The following is a 14,107-nucleotide window of genomic DNA, read 5'->3' as shown; positions in this document are numbered from 1 at the left end:
GAGGGAATCGCTATGGATTATACTTTATCAATATGCACTGACAGCCAAGCAGCTTTAAAGGCCCTATCGTCATTCAAAATCAGCTCGAAACTTACTTTGGAATGCTGGGAAGAGCTAAACAAAGTAGCATATAACAGACAGGCTAACTTAATCTGGGTCCCAGGTCACAGTGGGATTAGCGGTAACGAAAGAGCGGACAAACTAGCCAGGACCGGCGCTAGTAGCAGACCGATTGGGCCGGAGCCAATCATGGGGAGTCCTCACTCGGCTACTAAACAGATAGTATATAAACTGAGAGACTATGCTTTCAAGAACTATTGGCACAAACTACCTAGTTGTCGTCAAGCAAAGTGCTGCGTTAGTATCAGCAAGAAAAATTCAAAATTCCTACTAAACATCAGCCGCACAAGACTGAAGATTTTCACTGGTGTTACTACAGGACACTACGGCTTTAATAAACACTTAACTACCATCGGAAAAAGAACGGATCCAGGCTGTGACTTTTGTGGATCTGACATTGACACAGCTGAACATTACCTCTGCACCTGCCCAGCTTTTATCAACAGCAGGCGAACACACTTGGGCGGATACACTGTCAGGTATGACCTGATAAGAAATTTGCATCCTAGGGACATCCTGAACTATATCTCTAGTACAGGTAGATTCCAATAAAATAAGATAAAGCGTTTCAAGCTAGCACAATGGGCCCACCGGAGGCCCCCGTGCGTGTTTCCTACTAAGGTAGAAACGGCTAACCATTAAAAAAAAAAAAAAAAAAAAAGATCGCTGCCGACAAGTCGGTCTGTATGAACACAAAATTTTATGTGAGTGTTTGTTACTCGGTCCGTAAATGTATGACTTATGTTGGTGCATATATCTACACAATCCACTCACTATTCATCAGTGCGACGTGAATGACCTTATTTTCTCTACTCAAATGCGGTGAGAAGATTGCGGATTGTTGACGATCCGTCTGATGACATTTCAGGTGAGAAAATCTCTATTTTCTCACCGCTCTCTTCTCATCTGTAAACCCAATAAATACTAACGTCGTATCGGGTTGTGGAATTATGTTATAATTGTGGCCTTATGAGACTACCTGTTGGTAACTATATAGAAGCAGTTCCCTTCTTTTGGATACAATCAATAATCGGATCAACATATTATGTTCTCACAGAGACGTGGTTCGTCATCGTCCTATTCAAATTCAAACTCAATGTTTATTTAACACAGAATCTCTATAATTTCCGTCATAAAAATTGAGAACATGAATCGAAACGACTAATTTATTTCTACAAAGTTCTTAGCGTAACTCTTCCTCATAACTTACACAGCCTGAGCAAAGCCAACACGGTTGTTGCCCATGTCGAATTCGGTGTAATATTTTCCAATGAAAACGTCACCCAGAATCCACAGCGGTCCATTCGGTGGTGGGATGTCGATTCCCATGAATCCAGACATGCAAATCGTTTTTCCCATTTGAGCGATCTACAATCGAAGAACAAACCAGAATTGAAACGTAATCATCAACACAACACACACGCATCGTACGCACCCTTAGAATGTAATCGACTCCCTCCAATTCAAAAACTTTTCCGCCTAAGGTGAACGATATTTTCGGCAGCTGAGGTATCAATTCACAGGACACCATGTACTGACCGTTCATAATCGGTGTGCCACCAATGGCTTGATTGATTTTAGTTGTTTCACTCAATGGTCCAGCCTAACAAAAGTTCATCAAAATTTGAAAACCAAAAGTTTAAATCGAATAATTCAATTATCAACTTACAATCAAACTAGTTCCAGTGTCAGCGATTGCCTCGCAACCATTCTCACAGAATTTTTGTCCATTGACATCAACACCTGCAAAGACTCCAATTAGTCCAATCTAATCAAACCTCTCCCATCATCATCATCATACCGTCCATTTTAAATTGCCAATAAGCCTTACGATCCACTGGCAAATACGTAAAATCGCCAGTGTAATGCTTCGAATCCGATCCACCGAAAATAATTTCACCGCCGTCCGAAGCGCTTGGGTCACGATTCAAATAAAATGAGAAAATTGGTTCCGATACCAGTCCCTGGTTGAACATATTGTAAAATGGAGGCACCACTCCATCGACGGAAATCGAACTGTAGCCCAATCCCAAAATTCCGTCAAATTTAGCAGCGACGAACACTAGACCCGGTTCGCTGATGGCTTCGGCAAAAGTTTGCTTGGGAATGTCCAAGCCACCGATCTGTTGTTGAGAGAATGCGATTGTTATCGAGACAGTTGAAACATTTACAAGAAACCATTCGATTACGTACATTCACCGTGTCAGTGGATAAGTAACCAGATAAGCTTCCCGAGCCATACTGTATAGCGAATGCAGTGCCATTCTTTTGGAACGTTGACGACTTCTTGGCATCGTATTTGTTGTGCATGAGACACGCAATGTTGGTGTACTTGCATTGCTTCGACGGTATCCATAGATTTGAGGATCCTGTGTCAAAAACCACCTTAAAGCTTTGTGGCGGCGTACCAATGGAAATAGCACCGAAATATTGAGCCTGACCGAAAGGAAACATATTTTGTTTGGTTAGAAGGAGGAATTCCACACCTCCCTCCATAAGTCAAATGTACTCACGTCCAAATAGTTTGATAATGGTTCCGGTGTCGGTCCGCCAACAGAGTACTTCAAACGGAGTTGTTTAATATCGGTTCCAACACTGTGGAAGTGGGCCCGAGCCGATTGTTCTTTGTAAATTGGAACTCTGAAAGTAATTGTGCTTATCATACCTTGCGCATCAAAGATACCGTCGATTTCATGTTGACCTTGGAGGAAAAGTTCATATTGCACCAGGCAAGATCAACACCACCCATGGAACAATTGAAGCACCCACAACTAAGATCACAAAATAACGGATGAATATGGAAAAGACGTAAGCCACAGTAGACAGTAGCTAGTATAAGTTGTACAACCCTTATGCTTAGTTTCCTCTTACCAAAAAAGTACGCCGTGTGATAGACAAAATTGATTTTTTTCAATTTTTTCTTTGTTTATTTGACAGTTTGCTCTCTCACGGAGTACTTTTTGTTGAGTGGAGTGGGCAGTTTACAGTGAAGACCGAATTGCGTGTTATAGAAATCAAAGGAGTCACGAGAAGATGATATGCGTTTTCGAGTTTGAGATATATTTAGAACCAACACATTGCACCCGTTTTTGCATTCACTCAATGAGACACTTTACCCTGCTGGCTTTTCTGTATTGAAACGAGCATTCCGCATCGGAGTAAACAAAATACGCTTTGTGCAAGTAAAAAAGCAAAGGCGGTGATTCATTGGGTCTGGTCGTAGACATTGATTGACTGGGTGCGAAATGGAGTCATTCAAATTATGGTAAACTGCGTGTGTACGTTCATTGAACGTTTTGTGACTCAAGTGGTGATTTTCATATGGAATGCCAGCTGTGTCAACTTCTTTTGAAAAAATTTTCAAATTTCTCGTTACTCATGAGGCATTTATCTGTAATTGCATATTGCACCATTTGGAAGCGGGAAACTTTTTTCTTGAAAAACAAAGTTAGGGCCGATTCGCAGTTACTCCGTGTTCGTCAAAATAACAGTAAAAGCTGTCCTCTCTTTCCGTTCTTTTAGCTTAAACCCTTAAACGATGAGTAAACGGAGTGTAGTGCGTACAGTGCTTCGAAATTGTAGCAATGAATGTGGGAAATATGTTGTTTTGTTGTTTTTGGCGGATTGAGAAATGATAAAATTCTCGAGCAATACTCCATGAAGCAAACAATCTCTCTGCCGTTTCCATTATTAATTTAGCCTCGGTGAATATCCGATTACAATGGAAAATGCAGCATAATTGTCGATCCACGCGTTTAGTGGTATGGTTTGTAGCGCTGCATAAAAAAGCGTTCGAATCTGATATTTTGAATTTTTTATAGGAATTCGCATTCAAACGTTGATATCTCCGTTGTTTTTAAAGAATAAGAGCCAGATTTTGCTAGGTTTGCATCTTTTATGGAGTTTTATCGATTGGTATGCAGCGCTACAAACCATACCACTAAACGCGTGGATTGCAATTCAAATTCTACAGATATTCAGAGTGGTAATTTTATATTAACTTCATACCAGATGATAAGTTTCGGTCGCATGCATTTCTCGTAACGTTGCAACCGGTGTTACCATGCATTACACCCATTACATGTCAGACTCTAACATTTGTTTATTATCAAGCGATTAACTATCTCGTTTATAAATCATTTCGACCTGATAGACTCTAGATTACCGCACGCCCTGTTTTTGTTGATTAATTTGTTTTTACATTTCAGCAAAATGCCAATGTTCCTAGAAGTAAAAGGATCTCCCATCTTTTTAGCTATTGTGCTTTAACACCTTGACTTGTTTATCATAATTTTGGCTTGAGTCCAATCGCACGTAACCCGTAACCGTGGCTTTTAAATCTGATGCCAATTCGAACAGTTAGTCCGATTACAAAGTACCTATCGCATACCAACAACCTCTTAAATTACCACTTGTGTGGATTGGTTGGATTTTTTTTGTGAGTTATAGAAGCCATAAAAGTTCAACAGACATCGGACGCCCATTTGTTTTTTCAATCTAGTGATAATGGTCAACTAAACAAAACGGATAGGTACCATGAGAACGCCGACAAGAGCGTAATGAAATACATTATAGTCACCGGTACCTTACCAAACAAAAACCATAGTGACTCTGACTCATATCCTCTTGTTATTATGCATAATGTTTTGAGGCTCAAGCTCGAATTCAACAGATAATTGCAACAAAATTATTTCTTTTTTTCTTTGTTCATAAATGTCTATTTTTGTAGCATCACAAAACAAATGTAGTGATAACAAGCCAACAACGACAACAGAATGACTCATATCATGGTGGGATATTGTGATTTATCAACCACTTCATAAAATGACCGATGCATAAGAAAAAAATTACATTGGACGTTAGGTTCAATTAACTGATTGAGTAAAATAAATAACACAAGAATGAAATAGTTAATTTACCGTACGAGTTTACTTCCATGAGCAATGGCACAGAAGGCCAGCAATACGAGGATAATTCCCTTCATATTGTACGCACTACAAAAATTACTTTTTCACTTTATGTTTTACTACTAAAGGCACAAATCTAACTGATGATTGCTTGCCAAAAAGTTTTCAAAATAAATGCGATGTCATTTCATTTTTCATCATACTGTTTATATGTCAAAGCCGGTACAAGAATGTACTAGATGAAATCGTATTTACATCATGAAAAATTATAGAATCAAGCTGGAAACTGTTCACTTACATTTTTTGTAGGTAAAATTTAAAATTTGTTTTCTCACTCTCCATCATAAGACCAAGGTTCTGAAAGAACAGGTTAAGACACTCACGAAGGCGGGAGACACAGAAATTTCGACAAATAGATACATTTTGTTGAACACACTCATTACAGATTGTTTGAAATGTCAACTTGAAGAAAAAAATAGTTCTTATCAAGTTGACATTTCAAACAATCTGCAATGAGTATGTGGCTTAAGAGAAGTGTCTTAACACATTGAAATTAATTGCGGCTTGCCAACTTTCGGCACCCTGGACTTTACTTAAATAGTCGAGGAATGCCTCCAAATAAATTTCTAAAAATGCAAAACTGAATTCTAGATTTTTAGAAATTTATTTTGAAGTATTCCACGACTATTTAAGTAAAGTCCAGGGTACAGAAAGTTGACAAGCCGCAATTATTTTGAATGTGTTAATCTGTTCTTTCATAAGACCACTTTCTGAAAAAAGTGAAAGTGTTTTTTCTCATACTTCATTTGGGTGACGTTTTAGGGTCTTTTCTTCATCGGTTAAGTGGTGGCTTTACTTTTCGTCACTAGTTGTGAAGATTAAACTACTTTTCATCACTAGTGACTAAAAGTACTGGTGCTAACGAGATGATTAATAGATTTATAAAATTTGGAATAAATTGGCCATTGAAGTTGTCAGTCAAGTCATGAAACAAGTGGAAAAATCACAAAATATGCAGCCATGCAGAATGTCTGCTAGAAAACTGACTACATATCTCACTACAGATGGCCCGAGTTTCTATTCCATTTTTTATTTTTAACGAAGGGAGTAGATGGCGTTTGTATCGAACTTTCGTAAAAAACAACTAATTTTTAACGAAATTCAGTGAATTACTACAGAATATTTCTATAATATTATTGAACCTTCCCAGTGCCCAAGGCTATTTTACTTGAGCGCCCTTTCAGGGTACATGCCAAACATTTTAATTTATTCAGAAATAGTCACTATCCCATTAGGGACAAAGTGACCTAAATAAATTAATCATTTAGATCACTTTATAGTACTGACTATTGAAGTAATGAGACTTTTCTGTCACAGGTGAAACTCCTCTACCTCGCTCGTAAAGTAAAATAGCATACGATATCAGTGAAGTAACTTGATAGCTCGTATCACGATGATTAAAAGAATCTCGGGCTGAAGCCCTTGGATACATTTGACAAGTAGCATGGGAATGGGAAACTCTGAGAAAATAAAAAAATAGCTCTAGTTTTACTTTCAACTATTATGTTTAGGCATCCCGCATAACCTAGATTTCATTTTCATTTTTAAAACACATTACGTTCCCATTCCACTTTTTCACATTTTATATGGAATTGCCCCATTGATACGAAATTTCTCATTACTTCACTGATATTGACTGATATTCACTGTTACTGTAAATCCGGTTTCATGATCCCCTGCCACTTCCACTTTGACTACATTCGATGACTGCCAATTTGTGAGACTAACACATATACTCATCTTAACCTAAACCAATTACATTTAATGGTGATGAACGACGAAGCAAGTAATTAGCCTCAGAAATGAAAGTGTCAGTGAGTAGGCTATAATGGACCGTACTCTTACATTAAAAGTTACTCAATTTCAATAGTATTTCGAATACTTTCTAAGAAATCAGAACGTAACAACTAACCAAACAACAAAGATTAAGAAAAGGAACTTGTTCATTTAGTCGAGGAACCTTCGCTGTGACCACATTTTTATTAAACAAAAATCTTCTTTCGTAAATGAGTTTGCCAGTTCACAAATCTGTTGAGTGTTCGTCCTCTTTCGACGCTGCTGGAGATAGCTGTTCCTTGTCGGTCCCATTTTTAATTTCAAAATTAACCGGTTGAATAAAACTCCATGGATTTCTTGTAATGTCTTCTGTAGTCTTCTTTGTGGGCAGGTGCTCTGATGCAAATTTTGCATAATTTTTACCGATTTTGTATAGAACCCTAAAATGTAAATTGAAACTATAAATGAAACCAACATTTTTATGAGTCATGTTTACCCCAAACCAATAAACTGTAGCACTGGCATTCCAAAAATCATCCACATCTCAATAATAAAATCAATATATCTTGGATTATTTTGATAATATACAAACTGAAACCCAACTTTCGCTAAATATGCAGTTGCTTGAACAATAAGGAAAATTCGAGCTGCAAAGTAAATTGCGTTGAGTTAAAAAATTCTCTAAAACATCGATTCAAGTACTTTCGTTTTTGTCGACATACGCAAGCAACAGCGAACAAGAAGCGATTCGTTTGAATGGAGTGTAAAAGTCGGTACCAGACGTATCCGATACATCTATATCAATGCTATCGAACATCATGTTCAAAATTACCTAAAAACAATTTATTGAGTGAATGTACAGTGAACGACATCTCAAATGTCTCACTGTCAAATTTTTCTGAGAATTTTATTGTGTCATTGCAAATTCACAATGACATTCTCTGAAAAAAATGACAGTGAGACATTTGAGATGTCGTTCACTGTAGAAGAATTTTTCATTTTAATGCTTACCATAAGTAGTCTCGCGAGTGTCGGAATTCCTATTACGAGTATAGCAATGGTAACGTCCGATATTTTGGATAGCAACATATTTAAGGAAATAATTAAGAAAATAACTGAAAATAATGAACCGATTGCATTAAAGTTTTTTTTTTTTTGCTGCATAAAGGTAAGCATAACATACCACCATCGACGTCGATAACATCAAATGAAAACCAAGGAATAGTCAACTTAAACCGTTCATCTTAAAAATCAAAACGTTAGAGAAGAATGCTGACACAACAATTCAACAATTGATTTTAAACATTTCATCAAATAATGCTTCTGTGATTATAGCAATACGCACCATATATGGATGTATTGCCTATGAATACGATTCCAAGGAAAAGGATGATTATAAGTCGACCAGTGTGAAAACGTTTCTTGAACACTATCAAAATGTAATCCCATATAACATCTAAGCTAAAATGAAAAATGCGCTAAAAGTTGTGATAATGCACGTGAAAATGAGTAGTAATAATTTGCATAACTACGATCGACTAAGGGTAAATGATAGGTAAATAAGTGTGTTGTCATCAATTCATAATTATAAGTGAAAATTACGATAACCATAATAGGGTAAGCGTACCAATCCTCGGACAAGAATGATTCCTCTGACACCTTTTCTTCTTTCCTTCATAAACTTTTTTTTATAAATGAGAGAACAGTAGGTGTCCGACGACACACTCTTGGATATTGATAAAATGAAATTTAAATAACGTTCATCTAGACAATTGCTCGTTAATCCGTATTTTATTGCAGTAGACAAACGTATCTAGTGTGTGCAATTTTCCTTGCATATCCGTTTTACATACTTGTACGGTAAGGTACACTGTACTTCACTGTTTGTGACAGTGACAGTGCACTTACCGTGCACAAGCATGTAGAATATCTTACTTAATTGCTTGTAAATTATTGTTTTGGCTTGTATGATTACCGCACTCGCCTTCGGCTCGTTCCGCAGAGGTAACACTTGTCCGAACAACAAACTTACAAACTCATACAACTGATTTTCAAAAACGAAAAAGAGTATCGGTGCTAAAGAGAGCATTGACGACACCGAAACTTACTGCACTCATAAATTACTAAGTCCACGGTGCGGTTGAACAACTTTTTTTCGAAAAGTTCGTAAACATGCGGTTTTCTTGTTAAAAATGATTGAAGTGATCCTAACGATTATTTTTCTCCTAAATTTAAAATGTTTTGACGAGGCCTTCTCGAGAAAAGTTGATTTATCTTAAAAAAATGAGTCAAAAATGGCCCTTTGTGAAATGTTTTCTACTAGGAAAGCTAGTTAATGTATTTTTTTTGGTTTTATAAGCATAATTTTACGAAGAAGAGACTCAAACCTTTACAACGGTACCTTACACACCCTATTCGAACCTTTGATATATGATTGGAATCCCGTTATTGACGAACTTTAAGGAAATTTCGATGGTTATGTGGGTTTTCCCGGTATTTTTTTTAGCTAATAGGTCCGAGCTATTTTTTTTTTCAATGGTTTCATAAAGATAACATCCATACCTTTCGATTGATACCAAACAAGACATATAAAGACTCGACTAAGGGAGCCGGAACTGATTTCCTCTCGAGAAATAACGATTGTTTATGAAATAATGGAACTCGGTAAAGTGTTTTACAGCAGGAAATCTCATTAATTCAATTTTTTAGGTTTCTTATTACTTTTGCAAGAGAACGAGACTCTAACCTTCACAACAGTACCCTACACACGCTATTTAAACTTTTGGACCAAATGGACTTTTGAACTTTTGGACTTTTGATACTAAATTTGTGTATAAAACCAACTTTTTTTTTATGCAACATGTTTGTAACTCCCTTAAAACTGCTCGAAGAAAGTGATCCTACTCCTGGTCCAAAAGTTTAAATAGCGTGTGTAGGGTACTGTTGTGAAGGTTAGAGTCTCTTTCTCTTGCAAAAGAAATAAGAAACCTAAAAAATTGAATAAATGAGATTTCCTGCTGTAAAACACTTTACCGAGTTCCATTATTTCATAAACAATCGTTATTTCTCTAGAGGAAATCAGTTCCGGCTCCCTTAGTCGAGTCTTTATATGTCTTGTTTGGTATCAATCGAAAGGTATGGATGTCATCTTTATAAAAAAAAATAGCTCGGACCTATTAGCTAAAAAAGTACCGGGAAAACCCACATAACCATCGAAATTTCTTTAAAGTTCGTCCAAAACGGGATTCCAATCATATATCAAAGGTTCGAATATGGTGTGTAAGGTACCGTTGTAAACGTTTAAGTCTCTACTTCATGAAATTATGCTTATAAAACCAAAAAAATACATTAACTAGCTTTCCTAGTAGAAAACATTTCACAAAGGGCCATTTTTGACTCACTTTTTTAAGATAAATCAACTTTTCTCGAGAAGGCCCCGGCAAAACATTTTAAATTTAGGAGAAAAATAATCGTTAGGATCACCCCAATCATTTTTAACAAGAAAACCCCATGTTTACGAACTTTTCGAAAAAAAAGTTGTTCAACCGCACCGTGAGTCACTTTCAAGTCCTTACATCTATTGTAGAGTTACAATTAACTTACGAAAAAGCTTTCGCCAATTTTTTTCTTTTAGTTTTTCGAGTTGTACTGCCTTTACCATTACTGATGCTGGGTGCAGGGTCATTATTTACTGATGCCAAAATTGATTCGTTGTCCGATTCGTTCATAACCTTATCCTTGGATTCATTTAGAATAACTTTCACATAAAATAAGCACACGATGTTGAGCGTTAAATTTAATGAAATGAGAACTGTGCATAAAATTGAAATGTTTAAAAATAACGAAATAAATAAAATATCAAAGCCATACTTATGTAGGAATCCTGATTATGATAGTATTGGTACACGGTGTCGTATACATAGGGGATGTAACGGTAGACTGTCAGAACACTACTTATAATTCCAAATCTGCAAGAAATAAGTTGTGCCAATCAATGTCGGTCGATCAAGAAAACTGAAATGTAGATCGTGTTACCTAAACAACAACTTTTGTCGAATCGCATCGTTAGTCATGTAACTAAAACAGCCGAATAAAAACAAAGACAATCCGCCCGACAGCGATTCAATATATCTTGTGGCATTATTGATCAGTTCAAAAGATAATGCATTACTTAGGGCACCATGCAAATTAACTGGAAGAACAGGTTATAGTCTGACAATAATCAATAATTAAAATTAAAAAGTCTTTACGGATGCTAATTATAAGTTGGCCGAGAATTGGCAGTATGAGGCAAATCTTTCGCTTGCTGTATTTGTCGCTCCATATTGATACAATCATAACGACGAGGAACTGCATTACGTAAGCTGAAAACATTATTTCAATAACTCTACTAGACACTTATTTACTGTGTCGTGATTTAAGTTTAAGCATAGCACAAAGCCAAGAACAAGAACAGATATTTTGCCAGAGGGACCGACGTACACAACCATACTATGCTGTCATTATAAAATATGAGCGCGAAGTTGACCTGTTTAGATATTTCTCTTTGAAGACGTCACGGAATGTGTAACAGAAAGCCAGAAGCTTCCTCTACAAATTATGCTACATTTGGATTCCATTCGATCTTTCTGCAAGGCTATAGTGCTTAGTTTGTCTGATCTGAAGTAGACTCGATCCGAGCCTAAGTCTATTAAGGTATTTCAGTCTAAAGATTTTGCGATTGCATAAAGAAAAGCCGTTTTAAATTAATTCAGGTCATCAGGTCAGGTTCAGTAGAGGTGGTCGATTTTGTGGGATAGGAAATGGACCCATCCAGAAACAATTGTAGTGGCTTATAGGTTCCAAAAAGCCACATACAAACGTTTCTCTTGATCATCTCCAGGTGGCGAAAAATCAAAACAACCACCAAGACCAGGTTGTAAATTTTTTTACATGCTACATGCATCGAAAACCGTACTTTTCATGTTTCAAGCACTACTTTCGACGCTCTCAGCATGTAAAATCCATTACGTAACTCGGGATAAAAATGAAGTCTCGTTTTCGTGTGTTTTCACACGAAAACTCTACTTTTCAGCTTTTTATCCCTAGTCATGTAATAGTACATTTTGTACCTAGGACTAAAGGTCTTTTTTAGCGTGTGAGAGGTTTCCAGACAGAGCCGAAGGCGAGGTCTGGAATCGAATACGCTAAAAAAGACGTTTAGTCCGTGGTACGAATAGTATTTTTCATATTGGAAGGAGAAAAATACTTTTCATGTTTCAAGAACTACTTTCGAAGCCCTCAGCATGTAAAATCCATTAAACCTTAAATAAGCATTTTATCGTTTTATGAGGTCTACTCTAACATATATAAAAGAAAGAAAAAGTTTGCTGGCCGAGTTTTTGTGAGTCATCAATTTTCGCCGAGGTCCGATTTTCCCGGATTTTCCATAATTTTCAATATGAAAAAATTGATCTTTTTGGCCGAAAATTTTCAAATTCTGATTTTTCGCCACCTGGAGATGATCAAGAATAACGTCTGTATGTGGCTTTTTGGTACCTATATAACAAATGAAATTTAGGGGATAATGCTCGAGCAGGCAGTTTAGGCACACCGGAAAGTGCTAAGGGGGTCGAGGAATACCTCCAAATAAATTTCTAAAAATCAAAAGTAAAATTTTTGATTTTTAGAAATTTATCTGGAGGTATTCCTCGACTCCCTTAGCACTTTCCGGTGTGCCTAAAGTTGACAGGTCACAATAACCGGCAACGTGTTATTTCGTATCTCAAAAGACCGACTCGAAGGCAGTGACGATAACAATTTCCACAATCTATTGTTTGTGCGAATTTCTAAAAATCTGTTCGAAATGAACTACGTGTCCACATCAGAGAGATGATAATTTGGCGCCTGCGACATCGCTTCGACAGAGAGACGAAAATTATATCACATATAAGTAAAATTTTTGCCAGTTTAGATGCTCTAATTAAATTTATACTTGCGGATGTTTATTTTGTGGCATATTGATCATGTTAGAGAGGCCAAATGTTCGTCAAAAAAAAAACTGATCTCGTCTTTGGTTCAGTGCTATGGTTTAAGCAATACCTGATGTACCAACCAGCGACTCAATACCAGTGTATGCATTGGTTGTAGTGTTTCCGATAATTTGACAAAACCTGTAATCTTCCGGTTTCACAAATACTGCTGTTGCGTTGTCCTCATACATGTCGATGATATCTTCACAGTCTACTTCTGCCGTATCGTTACCGAACCCTTTGCAATAAACTTTAAGGCGATAGAAGGATGCACATGGCTTTAAAACAATAAAATCGAATTAAATTCAATCAATTTCATTCTCTGAGCATATAAAAACCTTGTCAAACTCATTTTGACTGATGGTGATCACATCGCAAAAGTATGCATTCTCATCAGGAAGACTAAGGCACGCCTGTAAAGCGATATATTGTCAAATTGTATTATAACCTTTGTAGCACTTTAACCTTATGGAAAAGATACGGTTCAATTAATGATAGCAGAAATATTTGAAACATGTAGAAACAAATGAGCGGCTCCACGGTTACATATTGCGTTAAGTTATTTTTCACTTTAAAAGTCCATCGCTTTGCCTTCAATCTTTCAATTAGGGTTGGTTTCGCTGGCTCTGCCTCAACGTCGGTTTTAGGTTCTTCCGAATTTTCCATAGTCAACAGACACGACAATACGGTTCAGTTAAGTATCCGTTCATCACAGAATTTAGGAATAGACTGAAACATTTATGATATTAAGTATTAGCCTCTGCGTATATCAAACAAGTTCTTCATGGTTGTAAAAAGTGTAGGAGAAAGGAAGAAAAAATCAACAAGAAGCTCGTACGCCTGTCTCGATGTTAAAATGTTTGTTAATTTGACATTGTTACATGAATGAGAGTACAAAGAACGGCCACTCCTAAGCATGTTAACTGATAGTTACTCATAAAGATCATCTTTAAGCCCTTTGTAATGCCATCCACGTTAAGTACTACCATCTACGTTAAAATTATTTTTATTTGAACGAGAGATTCTGAACCGCCGCCTTTAGTACTCAAATGGCGGCTCTTTTTTGGCATAAAAATTTGTGTTAAATAAAACACAACGAAACTAATCTGAGGATAGGTTTGAAAGTACCGTAACTTGAAGATGATCTATATAAGTACGTGACAACTCCTTATTCGAGTATCAAAATAAAAAAGATCCTCGAATCGGTTCCTATTTGTTGGATCGATTTCATCG

At 36.7% G+C, this 14,107-nt stretch overlaps 2 protein-coding genes across 2 annotated transcripts; both read right to left on the bottom strand.

The window, feature by feature from the left end:
• Positions 1-1,219: 1,219 nt before the first annotated feature.
• On the bottom strand, positions 1,220-5,233 carry LOC119084008 (lysosomal aspartic protease). The gene is made up of 7 exons (XM_037193821.1): positions 5,040-5,233; positions 2,634-2,760; positions 2,314-2,556; positions 1,922-2,243; positions 1,790-1,863; positions 1,556-1,723; positions 1,220-1,488 (listed from the first exon to the last, which is right to left on the bottom strand). Exons 1-7 carry the CDS (start codon positions 5,102-5,104, stop codon positions 1,327-1,329), a joined length of 1,161 nt encoding a protein of 386 aa, XP_037049716.1. The 5' UTR covers positions 5,105-5,233; the 3' UTR covers positions 1,220-1,326.
• A 1,815-nt stretch (positions 5,234-7,048) lies between these two features.
• LOC119084007 lies at positions 7,049-13,608 on the bottom strand. Its single transcript, XM_037193819.1, has 13 exons — positions 13,340-13,608; positions 13,218-13,287; positions 12,945-13,154; positions 11,114-11,227; positions 10,899-11,055; positions 10,734-10,831; positions 10,467-10,674; positions 8,209-8,324; positions 8,047-8,106; positions 7,875-7,978; positions 7,566-7,695; positions 7,360-7,510; positions 7,049-7,303 (listed from the first exon to the last, which is right to left on the bottom strand). Exons 1-13 carry the CDS (start codon positions 13,538-13,540, stop codon positions 7,108-7,110), a joined length of 1,815 nt encoding a protein of 604 aa, XP_037049714.1. The 5' UTR covers positions 13,541-13,608; the 3' UTR covers positions 7,049-7,107.
• Between the last annotated feature and the right edge of the window lie 499 nt (positions 13,609-14,107).

The sequence above is a fragment of the Bradysia coprophila genome, unplaced genomic scaffold, assembly GCF_014529535.1.
Source record: "Bradysia coprophila strain Holo2 unplaced genomic scaffold, BU_Bcop_v1 contig_732, whole genome shotgun sequence".
In the NCBI taxonomy this organism is placed as follows: domain Eukaryota; kingdom Metazoa; phylum Arthropoda; class Insecta; order Diptera; family Sciaridae; genus Bradysia; species Bradysia coprophila.
The sequence above is the reverse complement of the archived record's forward strand: the minus strand, read 5'-3'. Positions and strand labels throughout refer to the sequence as shown.

Bases quoted from the DNA above. Each gene is read 5' to 3' on its own strand.
- LOC119084008 (XM_037193821.1), bottom strand. From the start codon at position 5,104: ATGAAGGGAATTATCCTCGTATTGCTGGCCTTCTGTGCCATTGCTCAT. The intron at 2,244-2,313 runs GTACGTAATCGA...TCTCAACAACAG, and splicing joins TATCCACTGACACGGTGAAT to ATCGGTGGCTTGGACATTCC. The intron at 1,724-1,789 runs GTAAGTTGATAA...AACTTTTGTTAG, and splicing joins ACACTGGAACTAGTTTGATT to GCTGGACCATTGAGTGAAAC.
- LOC119084007 (XM_037193819.1), bottom strand. From the start codon at position 13,540: ATGGAAAATTCGGAAGAACCTAAAACCGACGTTGAGGCAGAGCCAGCG. The intron at 11,228-12,944 runs GTATTGCTTAAA...TAATGTTTTCAG, and splicing joins GTCGCTGGTTGGTACATCAG to CTTACGTAATGCAGTTCCTC. The intron at 8,325-10,466 runs GTAAGTTAATTG...TTTTCATTTTAG, and splicing joins AAATTGGCGAAAGCTTTTTC to CTTAGATGTTATATGGGATT.